This window comes from Labeo rohita, chromosome 1, assembly GCF_022985175.1.
Source record: "Labeo rohita strain BAU-BD-2019 chromosome 1, IGBB_LRoh.1.0, whole genome shotgun sequence".
In the NCBI taxonomy this organism is placed as follows: domain Eukaryota; kingdom Metazoa; phylum Chordata; class Actinopteri; order Cypriniformes; family Cyprinidae; genus Labeo; species Labeo rohita.
This window is the reverse complement of record NC_066869.1, coordinates 30,733,631-30,753,509: the sequence shown is the minus strand read 5'-3', so window position 1 is coordinate 30,753,509 and position 19,879 is coordinate 30,733,631. Positions and strand designations below refer to the sequence as shown.

General features: G+C 40.0%; 1 protein-coding gene across 4 annotated transcripts in view; it reads left to right on the top strand.

The window, feature by feature from the left end:
• Positions 1 to 3,201: 3,201 nt before the first annotated feature.
• The window catches only part of LOC127162852 (mitogen-activated protein kinase kinase kinase kinase 4), a 74,421-nt gene continuing 57,743 nt past the window's right edge, over positions 3,202 to 19,879 (top strand). For all 4 annotated transcript variants that reach the window (XM_051105748.1, XM_051105739.1, XM_051105755.1 and 1 more), the window contains exons 1-3: positions 3,202 to 3,447; positions 3,742 to 3,807; positions 18,477 to 18,533. In XM_051105748.1, the coding sequence (XP_050961705.1) occupies positions 3,391 to 3,447; positions 3,742 to 3,807; positions 18,477 to 18,533 (180 nt within the window). In that variant the 5' untranslated portion in view covers positions 3,202 to 3,390. The remainder of the gene's footprint in view (positions 3,448 to 3,741; positions 3,808 to 18,476; positions 18,534 to 19,879) is intronic.

Sequence of the window (19,879 nt, the reverse complement as noted above, 5' to 3'; positions counted from 1 at the left end):
GTAACATTTTTCGCACTTTGCAGACGGTCCCTTTAGCTTGTTTAGCCCGACATTAGCTTGTTTTCACTTTCGACTTGTCTCTCAGACGCCAGCGCATTGAGATCAACGTATTTTGTACAGAGAGGAGGAAAACTTCTTTGGAGGAAAACGCGATTGTAGCTCGTTTTCTACATCACTGCGAAAGAAAAGAGGCATCATTTGTGTAGTAAAAAACGTTTTGCTTGTGAGCTATTGATCCCGAAAAGTCAAATCTGTGAATATCTTGCCAACTGCCATTTTCAAAGAAGCTCATAACATGGAAGTAGTGTCTTACAGTTTTACAGAAATGAGAATGATTCAGAAATGATGCTAAAGCGAATTTTCATTGTTTGTGAATGTTCACATTCAAATTTTAGTGTTTCTTATAAAGGGAGCCCTACTAAGAACTTTTTTCATAAACACATTTACCAAACAAAACCTTTAGAATTTAACAAATGAGAATGAATGCCTGTGCCCGGTTGCATAAAGCACCTTAAGTGTAATTTTCCCTTAAGATCGCCCTTATGTTTCCCTTACACTTAAGGGCGTTGCATAAAATATCCCTTAAATGTCACTTAAGGGTTTGTTTAGTTGAAACGTCATAGACCCTTAGAATTTCTATTAAGTATCCCTTAAACCCCTTTAAGTGTTGCATAAAGCCCCTTAGCTGTCATTTCCCCAAGTATAACATAAGGTATGGAAAATGTCACCTTAAGTGTTAAACAGCGCGCTGATTCAATCCACGATCGTCCTCTTTATATGTTAAACAGATTAATTTAGGCATTTATTCACATACAACCATTGATTAAATTACATTCACACATAATACCTCAAACAAGAGTCCGTCACACACGAGAACAAATTCATATTCGATATTTTATTCCTGTATTTTCCTACGTATTACCTGGAGATAACTTAAAAAACACACATAAACCGTATATTGTCGCAATCGTGTGTTTATTGTGTTTACGTTTCAGTTTAGCTGCAGTGATTACTGCTGTATTCCATCATAACACTTCTATGAGTCCGGATTGGACTTTCAGCGCAAGAGCGCCCTCCGGCTTCGAGTATGAATGAAACATACGCTTCATAATGTTCACATCGCCTCGGAAACTCAATAAAATTATTTTTCAGAATTTTTCGTTTTGAGTGAATTATCAGTTTGAGTTTCCGTCTCGCTTGGTCCTTCTCGTTTATATTTGGTTTATATTTTGTTCTCCTTATCCGTGTTATACTGTTTTCTGTGAAAACTTACACCACTATCTGCATTACAAAATAACGTGTCCATAGCAACAATAGATTTTTTTAACGGCAAACCTTGAATCGCTGTCGTAAAACACTTAACGGTTTCCCTTTAGTAAGGGAAGCGTTTAAGGGATTATATGCAACACCCTTAAATCATCCCCTTAGGTAAGGGGAAATCATGCCTTAAGTTTCATACTTAAGGGAAAAACTTAAGGTTCTTTATGCAACCGGGCACTGGGGTTCTAACAGCCAGTTAGTTTTCAGCAGTTAATAAACATCTAAACTGAGGCAGTATTTACAATTACACCTTGAGAAAATGATTTGTAGCAACTTAAACATTTCAAAGTATAATTTAAAATAAGAATAAAGACTAAGCCCAACCCTCTACACCCAACTCTTACACACAAAGCATAAAAAGTAGATTAAAAAAGTAGGAATTTTTTGCTTGTCCACTGCTATACAGATTTTAATTTGCCCAATCGCCATCTGGGAACTGGATCAGTGTTAATGCTGACTATGCTTACTGGCAAATTGCCTTGCTAAGGGCTCAGCGATCAGCTCAACTGCATAGGAACTTATCAAGAAGAATGAAAAGGGTGTGACCTGTACCGACTCTATACCCCCACTGACTGGGCTGCATTCCACTTCACTTGTAAACATACACTCATGAACTTCCCTAAGCACTTCCTCTCTGGGGAATCCCCACCATTATTCTGAAGTGTGATCCACTTCGTCAAATGGAGGAGGGACATTTATATGGACAGACCCTTCATCCCTCGATTCTGACTGAGGGAGCAAGTTGACTCATATGTCGCAGCAGATCACACTTAACTACACCCCACACAACTCCAGTGTATATGAATTCATTTTTAAAATGTAACCACATAAAACTATAATAGCATAATAGCTATAATACTGAAGGGATGTTGGCAGATAGGGAAGTGCAAATCCGCAGTGTATAAACTAGCTATCTGTCCAACTGGTATCTGCATGCAATGCTGGTACGTAAGCTAACTACAAAAGACAATAATGGTCATTATAAAATAGTTTAAACAACATATATTATAACGTGATCGTGTAAGAATTGCAGGACCAGATTTCTCATGAGGTTTACTGATTCACAGCAAAGGGCAATGCAAACTGAGTAAACCAATCTGAGTAAGGATTTCTGAGAAGAATCACAGTTTAGATGACCTCTTTAGAATTACTATTTGTGTCTGTAAAAAGACGATTTTAACACTAATAATTAAAATTAAGCTCTGCAGCAGAGTTTAGGGTTCCCTCTAAATCAACAAGACGGTTTTGCATTTACTATTAAGTTTAACAATAAACATTATTTATAATATAAATATTACTGTATAAGGTAAAGTTTTTTTCAAAGCTAACTTACTGAGATTGCATTTGTTGGGTTGCATATACACAGCATATAAGGATGTTTTAAAAATGTAATCACTACTAGACAATTTCGACCCGATTTCGAGGGAGGATCCAATTTCTCACGACGCCGACTTCCTGTGTTTAGTAAGATTCACTTTGGTGAACCAATGAATCGGTTCGTTTTTGTGACGTTTCAATTAAATGGTTCACAAACTGACTCATTTATTCTTTTGAGGTATCAAAAGTGAGCGATAACTGCATTTTACTTTCATTTTGTTGGTAAGGTTGAGTCCAAGGCAGTATTATTTATTTTTCTTGACAACTAGTTTACAACTGTTAGTAGTATTAATATCATTATTACACATCAGTAATGTTGAATATGAACACTATTAATTTTAATTATTACCAATATAAACAAGACGGTCCCCACGTTACAGTTTTAATCACAAAACAAAGTAATGTAAGCTAGTTTACAGTGGAGTGATTTAGAAACTGTTTGTGATCGGTTCCACCGAGTCCTAAAAAAAAGAACCGTTTAAAATGATTCACTGGCGAATCGGACATCTCTGCAGGACACAGGGAGCTACTGCTCGAATCCCTTCCAAATCAACATGAATTAACAACGTGTGACTTACAGTAGAGAAATGTTGCTATAGTAAACAAAACGGACATAGGTGTGTAGTTACGGTCGACGGTGAACATCGGAGTGAAGAGTATTGTTATAGCAAATATTATTTATACAAATGAAAGATGGCGAACGACTCTCCAGCGAAAAGTCTAGTAGACATAGACCTTTCTTCACTACGGGTGAGTAGCCTGTACCGACATTAGCTTGTTTTCATTGTGTTTTGCAGTAGATACCGATGATTTCAGAATCCACGAACGCATCGTAGTCTTTGTTTAAACGAGAAAAAGCGTTCAAATCATAATATATCTTTATGTGGAATGGCCATCGTTTAAGAGTTTCGATCTTTCCTTTGTTTGAACTCCACTAGCATACACAGCCAGGAGAGCTTTATTGTTAAATCTATAGTTTGTTTTGTTTTAATTTACATTGACATTGTTTCGCAGTTTGTATACTTACCTTTTGTTTGTCTTTAGGACCCAGCCGGGATTTTTGAACTGGTCGAAGTGGTTGGAAATGGCACATATGGTCAAGTGTACAAGGTTGGTTTTTAAATATAACTTTAAATTAACGCAATAAATGTATAATTATTTTATTGAAAAGGAACGCTAAAATGTGTTTTTCAAAACTAAGGGCTTGTTTAAGAACATAGCATTGAGTGCTATGCTCTTTTCCAATTGAGTGAGCACACTTGTGGGAGCTGCAACTTCTTTGTCCAGGATTTTGCTTTGCAATTGTGTTTGGGATGAGAGGTTTTCAGTGTCCACGTGGGTACTTAAAAATTGTTCAATTCCTTTTCAAATTAAAATTCAAAGTTATAGTCTTCAGTATTTTAAGTGGTCTAAGTTCCAATTAGCATCATGAGGTCTTGATTTTGAAGCTGAAAAACAGGAATCGCAATTTTTTTTCTTTGCACTTCAAAAGGCTATGATTGAATTCTATTTTAATATGAGCGCTTCATGTTCAAAAACGCGCTGTTACAGGTTTCACAGACTCGTGGTTTCAGTTACATATAGCTGCACTGACCTGAGTGGGAGGGACTTACGCTGCAAATGGGCGGGGCTTGTGCGCTGTATATGGCTTTGGCACAAGAGTAAAATCTTTCCGTGCCACGGGCATATGCCACTCCACATGTCACTGTTATATGCGCATGGCATTGCACATGTCACTGTTATATGCGCATGGCACTGCACATGTCACCATTATATGCGCATGGCACTGCACATGTCACCGTTATATACGCATGGCACTGGAACCGGCATGGCCAATGCTCGCATGTCACTCGACATGTCACGGCTATATGCGCATGGCACCGGCAGCTGCCACTCGACCTGTCACTCCTAAATGCACATGGCACTGCACGTCACCATTATATGTGCATGGTACTGAACCCGGCACGGCCAATGCGCGCATGTCACTTGACATGTCACCGCTACATGCGCATGGCACTCGGCACGGCCATACAGGCATGGCACTTTTTAAAACTTTGATTTCACGTTCAAGTTTTATTTTAATTTTGTATAAATAATACATAAGTAAAAATAAAAACAACTTAACTCTTGACAGATAAAGAAAACATAACAAATATACAGACTAGTGTTGGGCGATATGCTCTATTTTCATATTGTCCTATCGTCAGTCTGTGAGATCGTCGATACACCATACTATTGTGCTAATTTATTTAATTATTTACTTAGTTTCATTGCCAGCAAATAGTCGCTACTGGCAGCTGCCAGAGTTCCTGGCAGCTGCCACAGTTTTTCTCGCTGTTTTTGCTGTTTGCTCGGTAAAAACGAAACTGTTGTCAGTGGCGTGCGGTGGTATTTTATTATTATTTTTTAATGATGATGAACTTCCCACAGTTGTATTATTATTATTATTATTATTATTATTATTATTATTATTATTATACATTAAGTATTTTTTTATGAGTCACGATCGTTTGCGACCAGACCAGATGCGACCAGTATATGAGTCCAATGAGTCCAATAAGCTAAATTGTATTTTCCCATATAGAACATACACACACATAAGGAGTGCCAAGCTGCCGCTAGCTCCTACTACTGTATACAGGCGCGAATGCTGGCAGTGGCAGCTCGCGGTGCCACTTCCTCTGGCAGCTGCCACTAGTCGCTACTGGCAGTGGCAGCTCGCCGTGCCACTTCGGGAGAGCTGCCAGAGTTTCTTACGAGCTACGCCAGAGTTCCTGGCAGCTGCCACGGTTTTTCTCGCTGTTTTTGCTGTTTGCTCGGTAAAAAGGAAACTGTTTTCAGCTGCATGCGGTGTTTTTTTAATGATGATGCAAAGTTCGCACAATTGTAATGTCATTATTATTACAATTATAATAATTATTATTATACATTTTTATGTAGGCTGTTTTTATGAGTCACGTTCGTTTGTCGCCGTTTATTTTAAACAAATGAAAGTTTTGATGATGCGTATTATACAGTAAGCAGATGCGACCAGAATAGGGGCGTCGCTGGGAATTCAGAGCCCCGTGCACCACTGCTAAATCGCAAAATCACGTTCATTGGGGGTTATATTTATATATCCTAACCGTTGTCACATTTCCAAAGTTATATTTTGTATTTTTACACTGTATAATATTCTGTTTTCTCAAATCCAATAAATCTCATAAGTGTTTGTATGTATTTTATTTTACATTTATTCCAAAATAATATGAAAAGACAGTCACTATACAAAAATATTTTATTTGTCTGCTGTTATTTTTAACTTTACCAGCTGGTGTCGCTGTTGAATTACTTTCTACATACCATTGAATTTTACACTTTTTAATGTCATATTTTGTAATATGAATGGTGCAGAAGCACAAAATGGAATGATAAAATACAATTTCCTGCAATCCTTTCACAGGACAAAGAGCAACAAAGTTCATCCATATCTAAATTACAAAGCTGGATGGGTGACTTTGATGAAGACTCTCCAGCTGAACTCTTTACTTTTGTGTTCGAAAGAAAAGAAGATTATGATGTCTTCTGCAACAAAATGCTGGACAGGGGAAAATACAAACTATTTGTCAGATTTGAGGATGAATGATCTATCCCTAATAACATTCATCATAAAAAAATCAATCAATCAATGACAAAAATAAAACAAAAAAAAAAAGTGTTTTTTGAATGGTTTCATTATTTTCATTATGTTTCACTAGAATGGTCTCGTTATGTGTGTGTATATATGTATATAATATTGAATATATACAGGGTGCGATTTGATTTGAATCAAATGATTCACGAAATGCGCTTTGAAATCACGTTCTGAATCAAACGATTCGCGATACGTCATCCAGTTGGAGCGCTTCGAATCATTCTGTTATGCAATGGACTAAAAAGACGGATTTGCGTTGTTAACAGATCACATTAACATTAGGTTAGGCTATAACCTTATACCTGGACAGAAAAAAGTTTTCAAAAGTATCCCCCCCCCCCCCGCTTTTTTCACAAATCGCACCCTGAATATATATACACACACACACACACACACACATATATCGTGACTCATAAAAAATACATAAAACGTATAATAATGGGAAACTGTGAGAACTTTGCATCATCATTAAAAAAAAACACCGCATGTGGCACGCCACTGACAACGTTTCGCTTTTACCGAATAAACAGCAAAAACAGCGAGAAAAACCGTGGCACCTGCCCCGGAAGTGGCACGGCGAGCTGCCACTGCCAGTAGCAACTAGTGGCTAGTGGCAGCTGCCACCGGAACTGGCATCGTGAGCTGCCACTGCCAGTAGCGACTAGTGGCTAGTGGCAGCTGCCACCGCCAGTAGCGACTAGTGGCAGCTGCCACCGGAAGTGGCATCGCGAGCTGCCACTGCCAGTAGCAACTAGTGGCAGCTGCCAGGAACTCTGTGGCATCTGCGGATGCCACCGGAAGTGGCAGCTGCCAGGAAATCTGTGGCATCTGGGGATGCCACCGGAAGTGGCACCGCAAGCTGCCACTGCCAGGGAGAGCGCTAGCCCCTGCAACGCACTTAACTGCTGACTTAATGTTAATACTGCTTCTGCTATTTTTGACGGATAATAATAATTATCGTCTTGCTATCGTCAAAGGCATCAGCAACAGGCGATATCTCTGACTATTGTCGATACACGATACTATCGTCTATCAGCACAACCCTAATACAGACTAAAAAATATGACTGACGCCTCTTACTCTAAACTACGGTGACCAGAAGGAGACATGTTCGGTTCACTTAATTTTGTCGTGGCCACGAGATATTAATTCGATGATATACGAGATATTCGATTACGACAAGATCATTTTGTCGAGGTAAGGACGTCCTGTGGCCACGCGATGTGAAATCGTGGCCTCGAGATACTATGTTGAGGAAACTACATATTTTTCTCATGGCCACGAGTTACATGCGTAAAAAACCTGCATGACCGTAATAACCCGGGATTATTAATATTTTATTTAGAATAAAAAAAATTATTATATTGGTTATTATACAAGTTAATACATAATTATATTAACCATAGGCGATGCGGTTTATGCTAATGCTGTCTACGCTCGATGTAGACAGCATTCGAATGAAGTTTATCATGAATAAAAGTTACATAAAGTACATCAAATTAAATAGGCCTACAAGAAAACATTTTTATCCAACCCACAGTCTTGTAAGTCCATTAACTGATCGTCTTTTTCCGTAATATTTGTATATTATTATTATTATTATTATTATCCCGCAGTTTTTGTCACAGACCCACGAAACGGGCGTCAAATCGTGCGGCCTATTCGGGAATGGTGTGCTATGACTTTTATAAGCGATCGGGGGTACGATGATCGTACACGGGGCGAAAAATCGCCCGAAAAATCCCATAGACTTAACATTGCGGCCAACTTTGAGGGGGGGTCGTAGCGCTGAGCGAGAATTTCGTAGAAACATGTGATTCACCACATCTGGAGAGGCTGGCAGGCTGTGCGAGAACATACCCCGCAATGGGGTATAAGTTGTACCCCTGGGGCGCAAGAGCCCCCCAAATTTTCCCATTGACATACTATGGGGAGGGACGGCCCATTAAAAAAAAGCATGTTTTTTTTCCTACTATGGTAATTTACATAGGAATTTTGCATTGAACATAACTCTGCATCACAATGTCATAGAGACATGGGGGAGGGCTCATTTAACTCAGCCAACCAATCAGACTCTCAGAATCACTGTGAAGCTGTCAAGCCACGCCCTAGCAACCATTTAGAGCACCCTAGCAACAGATCCCATAGACCACCATTATAAAAGCCCAGATGGATATCTTTGGATCACAGTGTCATAGAGACATGGGGGTGGGCTCATTTGACTCGGGGCAGCAAACAGCCAATCATGAATCACCTTAGACCACTTCCTAGCCACGCCCTAGCAACCACTATTGAGCACCCTAGCAACGAAAACCCACACAGACATATCTTCAAATCTGAATGTCATAGAGACATGGGGGTTGGTTTATATCATTCATACTGGCAAGCAGACTTTGGAGTGTCATCATTGGTAGCTGCCAAGCCACTCCCTAGCAACCAAACAGAGTACCCTAGCAACCATTTAGCAAGTCCTATATCTCTACATCAGAACATCGTAGAGACATGGGACTTGGTTCTTTTGACTCATGCTAGCAAATAGGAATCCTTAAGATGCTAGTCATGCTAGTAGTGAATAGCTACATGCTAATAGTGATTAGCTAAGTGTTAAATCAGAACTCTAAGAACTCTATAAAACTAATGATAGTAATGATCTGTGACAACTAGTAACTGCCTAACAACACTCTAGCAACCACCCCAAGTACCTTAGCAACCGCCCTAGCAACCACCCCAAGTACCCTAGCAACCGCATAGCAACACCCTAGCAACCACCCCGGTTACCCTAGCAACCGCATAGCAACACCTTAGCAACCACCCTGGGTACCCTAGCAACCCCTAGCAGCCACCCTAGCCCAGTACCCTAGCAACCGCATAGCAACACCCTAGCAACACCCTAGCAACCACCCCCTAGTACCCTAGCAACAGCATAGCAACACCCTAGCAACCACCTAGCAACCACCCTAGCAGCACCCTAGCAACCACCCTAGCAACCCACACCCTAGCAACCCTGGTTAGCAACCGCATACCCTAGCAACCACCCCCCCAAGTACCCTAGCAACCGCCTAGCAACACCCTAGCAACCACCCCCACCCTAGCAACCGCATAGCAACACCCTAGCAACCACCCACCCTAGCAACCACCCAACCACCCCCTACCCAACCACCCTAGGGTACCCTAGCAACCCTAGCACCCTAGCAACCACCCTAGGTACCCTAGCACCTAGCATAGCAACACCCTAGCACCACCCCCCCTAGCAAGCACCCCTAGCAACCACCCCAGTACCCTAGCAACCCACCCTAGCAACCACCCTGGGTTACCCTAGCAACCCCCTAGCAACCCACTGAGCAACAACACCCTAGCAACCCACCTAGCTACCACCCCTAGCAACCACCCTAGCAACCCCCTAGCAACCCCACCCCACCCTAGCAACACCTAGCAGCAACCCACCCTAGCAAGCAACCACCCTAGCACCCATGTACCCCCCCTAGCAACACCCTAGCAACCCCCCTAGCAACCCCAGCAACCCCACCCTAGCAACCAGCCTAGCAACCATAGCAGCAACACCCTAGCAACCAACAATGGCAGCAACCCTAGCAACCACCCTAGCAACCACCCTGCTTTACCCTAGCAACCCTAGCAACACCCACCTACACCCCACCCACCCTAGCAACACTTACAGCAGCAACCCATTTTTGCCACTGCAAGCACCACTCACATTTTCTTCAGGAAATGTACATATCTAGTATTACTATTACTATTCGCCCTGACAAAACTTCGGCGCGTAACTCGTCCCGCACCGTTTGTCACAGACCCATGAATGAGGTGTCAAATCGTGCGGCTTATTGGGGAGAGGTGTGCTATGACTTTTCTAAGTGATCGGGCGTACGATTACTAGCGGCGGAAAAAAATCGGGCAAAAAAATCCCATAGACAACAATGGCAGAATGTTCATGAAGCGGGCGAAAAGCAGAAAAAAATCCCATAGACTTACAATGGCAGAATGTTCATGAATTTGAATCTCAACTGTCACTTTCACACTTAACACATCTCAGACCTTTCAACTCTCTTTATAAGTAATGAGACTAATAACCCAACTCAACTTTTCAAGTAACCAATAAGTAATGACCTATGACCTTCATAGTCACACCCTAGCAACCGCTTACAGCCCCCTAGCAACCGAGGGCCGAGTTTTGCCACTGCAAGCACCACTCACATTTTCTTCAGGAAATGTACATATCTAGTATTACTATTACTATTCGCCCTGACAAAACTTCGGCGCGTAACTCGTCCCGCACCGTTTGTCGTAGACCCATGAATGAGGTGTCAAATCGTGCGGCTTATTGAGGAGAGGTGTGCTATGACTTTTCTAAGCGATCGGGCGTACGATGTTCGCACAGCGGACGAAAAAGCGGGCAAAAAAATCCCATAGACTTACAATGTTCATGAATTTGAATCTCAACTGTCACTTTCTCACACACACATTTGAATCTCAACTGTCACTTTCTCACACACACACACTTGCAGGGCCTTACTATAACACCTCTCAACCCTTTTCCTTTTAACTTCTACTCAGACCCATACTTTTGACTTTTCAAGTAACCAATAAGTAATGACCTATGACCTTCATAGTCACACCCTAGCAACTGCATAGCTACTCCCTAGCAACCGAGGGCCGAGTTTTGCCACTGCAAGCACCACTCACATTTTCTTCAGGAAATGTACATATCTAGTATTACTATTACTATTCGCCCTGACAAAACTTCGGCGCGTAACTCGTCCCGCACCGTTTGTCACAGACCCATGAATGAGGTGTCAAATCGACCGGCTTACTGGGGAGAGGTGTGCTATGACTTTTCTAAGCGTTCGGGCGTACGATGATCGTACAGCGGAAAAAAAAAAGGGGGCTAAATCCCATCCCATAGACTTACAATGGCAGAATGTTCATGAATTTGAATCTCAACTGTCACTCACATTTGCAGGGCCTCACATTCATTTGACTTATCTTTCAGGTAACCAATGAGTAATGACCTATGATCTTCGTAGCCACACCCTAGCAACCGCTTACAGCCCCCTAGCAACCGAGGGCCGAGTTTTGCCACTGCAAGCACCACTCACATTTTCTTCAGGAAATGTACATATCTAGTATTACTATTACTATTCGCCCTGACAAAACTTCGGCGCGTAACTCGTCCCGCACCGTTTGTCACAGACCCATGAATGAGGTGTCAAATCGTGCGGCTTACTGGGGAGAGGTGTGCTATGACTTTTCTAAGCGTTCGGGCGTACGATGATCGTACAGCGGACGAAAAAGTGGGCAAAAAAATCCCATAGACTTACAATGGCAGAATGTTCATGAATTTGAATCTCAACTGTCACTTTCTCTCACATTCATTTGACTTATCTTTCAGGTAACCAATGAGTAATGACCTATGATCTTCGTAGCCACACCCTAGCAACCGCTTACAGCCCCCTAGCAACCGAGGGCCGAGTTTTGCCACTGCAAGCACCACTCACATTTTCTTCAGGAAATGTACATATCTAGTATTACTATTACTATTCGCCCTGACAAAACTTCGGCGCGTAACTCGTCCCGCACCGTTTGTCACAGACCCATGAATGAGGTGTCAAATCGACCGGCTTACTGGGGAGAGGTGTGCTATGACTTTTCTAAGCGTTCGGGCGTACGATGATCGTACAGCGGGCGAAAAAGTGGGCTAAAAAATCCCATAGACTTACAATGGCAGAATGTTCATGAATTTGAATCTCAACTGTCACTTTCTCTCACATTCATTTGACTTATCTTTCAGGTAACCAATGAGTAATGACCTATGATCTTCGTAGCCACACCCTAGCAACCGCTTACAGCCCCCTAGCAACCGAGGGCCGAGTTTTGCCACTGCAACTCACATTTTCTTCAGGAAATGTACAAAATCTTTAATACTAGATTTTGTTCAAGTCATCAGGTGATTATGTTGTAACATATTCGTTGTTTGATGTAAATCACCTAGAGTCTAATCTCTAAGTTAGTTTTTTTTTTTTTTTTTTTTTTTTTGCTTATTGTAACAGCCTTGACAATCTACAGAAGATGAAAAGATTTTTTTTACAACCTTTCTAAAAAAAAAGTATTTCACCTAGGCACACATAGACATCAAGAACCAGCCTGCCAACCGTTGTTGTGATTCTCACACTGATTCTTCAAGTCTGTGTGTCTAAATTAAGATAAACTTTTTTTTCATCATCTGTCTGATTATGGCAAAACTGATTGATCTTTTGTTCACAGTTTTTTTTTTTTAATCTGTAAGAAGATTCTATGTCAAATACTCAAGTCATTATATGATGATTATTCAAGCACAGTTAATGCCATCTTATTGACTTTTGCTCTTTGCTCTTTGCTTGTCCGACTATTATAACTCAGTAATTGCAGCCAAACAAGATCTAATACTGAGGATTTAAGGGTCAAGAGCCCAAATAATGCAAACACTGACCACTATAATGGTTGATTAAAAATTTTGGTTTTCTCCTTTGGTGATTCTGCTTATTAACATCAGGTGTCTTCAATAATGATCAATCATCACTTCGTTAATCACCTAATTATCTCGTTAACTGTAACACTGCTTTAGTGTTTATATGTGTCCACACTCAGTGTGTTAAATTAACACTGGGGATTTTGCTGTGTATAGCATTTTATTACTTCAACAGAAATGGTGCTCAATAGAAACAATCATAGGGGCTTGTATTACTACAATAGTAGTAAATATATTTACTACAGTGGCAAAATGTCTTGAATCACTTTTATGCTTTTCTAAGGTCAAAAGGTCTTATGGGGGAAATATTTCCTTATGGGGGCCTTAGGGGTAAAAAGATCTTCAGGAAATACACTGTATGTTAATGTTGTTTTTAATCCTTTCCCCAACTGAAGAGTTTAAGAGAGAGTTAGAGATCTTTATTCAGAGGCTTAACAGGTTCTTTGTATGGCAGTGGTGCTATATAGCACCTTAACGACCCCAAAGAACCACTGAAGAACCGCTGAAGAACCAGACAGGGGCTTGACTGGTTCTTTATACACTAACAGTGCTATATAGCACCACAATCACACCAAAGAACCGCTGAAGAACCGCTGAAGCACCATTTTTTTTCTGTGTGTACCGGGTCCAGTGCCATGCGCATATAACGGTGATGTGCAGTGCCATGCACGTGTAACAGTGACAGGTCAAATGTGGCAGCTGCCAGTGCCTTGCGCATCTAGTGGTGATATGTTGAGTGGCATATGCTCATGGCACAGAAAGGTTTTACTCCCTCTCCAACGGCAGGTAGCGGCAGTATAAAAACTCCAATTAAATGTTATGTTTTTTTATTGTACTTTACGTTTCATTCACTGTAGCTTTGTCATTATTCTGTATGACCAGAGCCGTTCTATTTCTAAGATACATTGTAACATGTTTTGATGTACTTTACCATATGGTAACTTTGAATTAAAGGGGTCTTAATATGCCCTTATATGAACTTCCCTTCCCTTCCCTTCCCTTCCCTTCCCAGTCTGTTTCAAATGCACTGGGTTGTGTTTCCCAAAAGTATCATAAGTTGATCGTATCATTGAATCATTGCTACCAATGGAGCTACGATCAACTAAGGTTTACAATGCTTTTGGAAAACGCAGCCCTGTTTAGCTCCTGTTTTAAAGACACCCCTCCTTCTGGAATACCCAGATTGGTTAGCTGGCCCAGTCCATTGTAATTGGAGAACCACATACATTGTGATATGGAAATGTCACGCCCCTTACCATAAAAGCAAGTTTCCTCATCTCATCTGTAAATATTAACAATGGTGTCAATGTTGAGTCTGATTCAGACCCTGAGAATGTTTGCAAACAAGAGGATCGTGTAGAGCCTTTGCAAAAACATTAAGAGTTTTTTGGAACCAGGGTGGAAAAAAAAAGTCTCTCTTCACCATGGCAACAACACATTATTAAAGCCGGGCTCACACTACAAGAGTTTTAACATCCTAATTGATTATAAAATCTGATTACAGCGCACACATAAGGAGAATCTTTGCAGATTATCTTCCCTGAAATCTGAAACATGCACACACTACTAGAGTTGAAAATCATTAGGCATCACACACTACAAGATATTATTAAGATGATCATGCTGGAGGGTACGCCTCACATGATCTCACACAACAGATCATCATTGCTGCAACTAATGGCAATCTCAGTAGGTATGTACCAATGGTACGGTACTTTTTTTTGGTAACAGTTACTTTACTCCTTACTCTCTGTACATTTATTTCAGTGAAAAAATAAGTCCAAAAATCTCAATTTCGACATCTTGAACAATAGGGCCCTACAATCTTTTCTTCTTTTTTTTTTCAGAAATTCTTGTATGTTTTAGTTTTTCTGATAATTAAATGAAGGCATTAAAAATTTATTTATTTTTAATCAAATTAAAATTAAACCCTTTTATTTGTTGCCAAACACACAGATGTTTTCTGTTAAAATTAATACATGGAAGAAAAATTTTGTGAATATTCTGTTTAAAAAAATGTTATACTAATTGTAGAATTTTTTTTCTACAATTAGGTGGTTAAACTTGTTGTAATATTTAATTGCATTTTTTTTTTTTTTTTTTTTTTTTTTTTTTTTTGCATTTAATTGTTTTATTTAAATTTGCCAGAAATAGGAATATATCAACACCTATATTATACTGTACTAAAGTAATACAAGACTGATAAATTTCTGTTACATGTTAAACCGTACTTTTATTTTGACAGGTTGCTGGTTAGTTTTTGTGTGTATACACTATGATATGATGCTAATTTTCTCAAATGAAAGCGGTAAAATTCACATGAAGTGACTCTCACAGCAGCTCTAGAGATTAAGTTCATGCATTTATGTCGTCATATAATAAGACCCAAAGGCCAAAAACCACCGCGAGGCTCACGTGTGCTTTAGTATTTGTCTAGTAAACAAAACCGCGTCTCCGCCATTCATTCATACAGAGCCAAACGGAACATGGAGGATTCAAACCGTCTTTTTGCGTTTTAATATTTACTTACACTAGTCCATATCGCGATTCGAATGAAGTGAGAAAGCTACTTTTGCTTTATTCATCCAAAAATTGATGAATTCTGTGTCATTCCGTGCTATAGAGTAAAACCGTTTTGTTGAATACCGCGGTAAAGATAGTTTGCGATTTGATATTCGGATTTCTTTTGGCTATAAATACACAGTGCACTGTCATAAACATGCAAATAATCCCGAATGTCATTCTCCATGATTTGTGAATTCTGGTGATGCTGTCCTTTTGGCCAAAATCATTTTTTTTTAGATGCGACTCTTAATTTTAATAATGCTTATAGCTCAGAAAGTTGGAAACTTAGCAGACTGAAACTGGTGTCATCTTAACCAGCTTGATCTGTGAATTTTTTCACAGCAAAGCTCTTGTCCGTAAACCCCTTGGTAAGTCTGCTATAGTAAGGAATGTGAAAAATAGGCTCTCTTCATGTTTAATGGGATTTGTGAAAACTTTCACAATTGCAATTTATTGAATATCAGTGTTTCTTTATGCTCTTCTCTCTTTTTCTTCTATCATAATGTCACATGGTGCTGTTTCAGTGAATAACGGTTTTCCAAGCCCTTAGATAAATCACACACGTCTCTAATAGACTATTGTGATTTGTGTCATCTTCAGATTTAAGCTTTGGTTGTTGTACCTTTTGGTTGAAGTACTTGGCTTCAATTTGCTTATTTGAGGAAATGTTTCACAGTATATTTTTTTGTCAGATGATCCTTTCCTGAGCCCTTAACTGTACTATTCTGATTTGTGAAAACTTTCACAGTTCAGTACTGGTCAGCTGACCTTTCCCTGGGTCATGTACATCACTATTCTGATTTGTGAAAACGTTCACAGTTCAGTACTGGTCAGCTGACCTTTCCCTGGGTCATGTACATCACTATTCTGATTTGTGAAAACGTTCACAGGTCAGTACTGGTCAGCTGAACCTTCACTGAGTCAAGAATAGGGCTGCAACGATTAATCGAACGATGTCGTGAGGCGCGTTTAGTCAATGAAGCCGGTACTTTGATTAGTAGTAAAGCTCCATCACGTGCGTTCAGTACACAGAGCAAGTAATACACAGAGCCGTAAAGCACTGACAAGCTACGCCAAAATCTGGCGTAGTAAACTAAACGCGCGACTAAATGCGACTAAAGGCGACTAAACGCGCCTCACGACATCGTTCGATTAATCGTTGCAGCCCTAGTCAAGAACATCACTATTCTGATTTGTGAAACCTTTCACAGTCCAGTACTGGTCAGCTGACCCTTCCCTGAGTCAGTAACATCGCTATTCTGATTTGTGAAAACTTTCACAGGTCAGTACTGGTCAGCTGAACCTTCCCTGGGTTATGTACATCACTATTCTGATTTGTGAAAACTTTCACAGTTCAGTACTGGTCAGCTGACCCTTCCCTGAGTCACTAGCAAAACTATTCTGATTTGTCAAAACTTTTACAGATCAGTACTGGTCAGTTGACCCTTCCCCGAGTCACTAACGTCACTATTCTGATTTGTGAAATCTTTCACAGGTCAGTACTGGTCAGCTGACCCTTCCCTGGGACATGTACATCACTATTCTGATTTGTGAAAACTTTCACAGTTCAGTACTGGGGCCAGTTGCATAAACTTAGCCTCTATGTTAAGACAGTGTCTTAAGAACTAGTTTGACCAACTAGCAGTTAACTAAGGGGTAATCAGTCATATATTTTGGATTCAACTTAGACTAATCTAAGTTTTTATGTAACCGAATTTTACAAATTTTGACCAGACTTATAGAAAGAAATTAGATGACTAATTTTTAAGACTAGTCTAAACCTTTTATGCAACTGGCCCCTGGTCAGCTGACCCTTCCCTGAGTCACTAGCAAAACTATTCTGATTTGTGAAAACTTTTACAGATCAGTACTGGTCAGTTGACCCTTCCCCGAGTCACTAACGTCACTATTCTGATTTGTGAAATCTTTCACAGGTCAGTACTGGTCAGCTGACCCTTCCCTGGGACATGTACATCACTATTCTGATTTGTGAAAACTTTCACAGGTCAGTACTGGTCAGCTGACCCTTCCCTGGGACATGTACATCACTATTCTGATTTGTGAAACCTTTCACAGTTCATTACTGGTCAGTTGACCCTTCCCTGAGTCACTACATGACTATATCACTATTCCCCATCACTATAAGTTTTCACAAATCAGAATAGTGATTTTCTTGACTCAGGGAAGGGCCAGCTGACCAGTACTGAGCTATGAAAGCTTTCACAGATCAGAATAGTTCAATTCAATTAAATTCAAATTTATTTGTATAGCGCTTTTCACGATACATATTGTTGCAAAGCAACTTTACACCAAATTGACATTTTTACAATATATTAGTAGCTTGATGTACATATGGTAGAGATGTGTGGTAAAGATCAATTAATGATGTAATCAAACAGACAAAAAACACTATAAATTAGTAGCAGAATTCGGTAGTGCTGTATGTTGTTTCAGGGTTGGTATCAACTGAAGTCCTCTGCGGAGTTGGCATCATCTCTTCTAAAGTGTTCTGGATCCACACTGGAGCTTGTGAATTCCTAGTTACCATGGGATGTCAATCTAATGGCAGGGGAAACACTGGTAAAATTTAATTCAAATTATTGTGACCGATATGAAGAGGGAGGCAAATCAATGTATGTATCAGGTTTTTTGGTAAGAAACACTTCCTCATAGGATACACCTTTGTATTCTCTTATAGAGGGTATGCATTGACGTCACTTTTCCGCCGGAACATGCCCCCTCAGTCAGACTGAGTGGCAAAAGAGCTGCTGAATGAATGGATTTAATAGGGAAGCTGCGAAAGTGCAAGTAAAACAATCGATAATCAGTTTAAACTAAAGGTTGCTGTCCTCGATATAGTGTTCATTACAACTTACCAGATATCCAGTGGTCCATGGTTTTCATCTATTTGTACAGTTAATCTGTCAGCTGTCATGCATTCCTACTGTACATTCACCAGGTTAGATTATTAGGTTTTTTTTTATGTGAGGCTGCTGACTAAACCTTTGTTTTCATGTACAGGGTCGACATGTCAAAACAGGACAGCTGGCAGCAATCAAAGTCATGGATGTCACAGAGGTAAAGAAGCACAGTATATTTTAATATTTCATTATATTGGCCTATATTACTGATCTGTTGCAACTCTGAAAATTGCTGGTATCAGAGTCTGGGTTTAGGAAACTGGGCCTAGATTAACACAAAGACAGGCTTTACTGCACTGAAGGATGCAGGAATGAAGCCAGTGGGGAAAAATGTAGTCTGTAGTCAGAATGGCGCAGGATAACCTCTGTCTAATTCTGGTCCTGGCACCCCCACTCTTTATATTTCATGTCTCTCTGTAATACACCTGCTACAGATTATCAGCTTGTTATGGGAGAGATCTATGAACTGAGCTGCATTTCATTTTAACTCTTCTTAGTGTTTCCTATTCTCTAAGTATGTTTACCATACTACAGTTTTTTTTTTTAATTCACTTTGGTACTATTTTCACAAGCAAAAATGTTACATTTTCAAAACTCTTAGTACTTATATCACAGCTTATTTATTTTTGATTATTAAAAGTGTACTTTTTTCAAACATTGTAGCATATTTTCAGTTGTTTTGGTACAATACACACAATCACAAAGTATCCTCTTCACTACACAAAATAATTGTTTAGGTAATTGTTAACCCTATAGAGACAAAACAGGAAAAATTGGTACCCAGAAGTAAACAAAACCTGACAAAATCACTAAGGAACCTCCCTTTTATTTAAAGGAAATTTGTGCTCTGCATTTAACCCATCCAAGTGCACACACACACTGTAGTGAGAAGTGAACAAATACACTCACACCATGAACACACACCTGGGGTTCGGTCATGGTTGTGGTATTGAAAGTGGAAAAGAACGCTGGATATTCCAGCTGGTACCGATACTTGAACCCGTGACCTTTCAGTTACAAGTCTGACTCTAACCATTAGGCCTCGACTTTTGAGGATGTTCTCATTTGTAAAACTGTGTTTTGCAATTTGTGAACATATAGCAGGATACAAGGGGGAGGAATTGATCAGATATATCAAAAGAAGGGAGACAGATACATTTAATACAGCATTTTACATTACAATATGCCATGTGATACTGTAAATGGAGGCATTACCATAGAGTCGCTCTGCACATTATTATAACTCTCCTTTCATCTGAAAAGTGCAGTTACAGTATAGTTTCAGTCATATGTCATACTGCATTGACGAAACTCTGTTCTAGCACAAAACCTTATGGCCATGTCATACTTTCATTGTAGCTTTTGATACAGTATCACACTGTATGAATCTCCATACACTTGTCTGGAAGTTTATAGTTGAGTCTTGAGACCTTGGGTCCATCTCAGACAGCTCCCGAGCTCATGAATTGGTACATTGTGTACATGTGTCCAGGCAATGGTAAA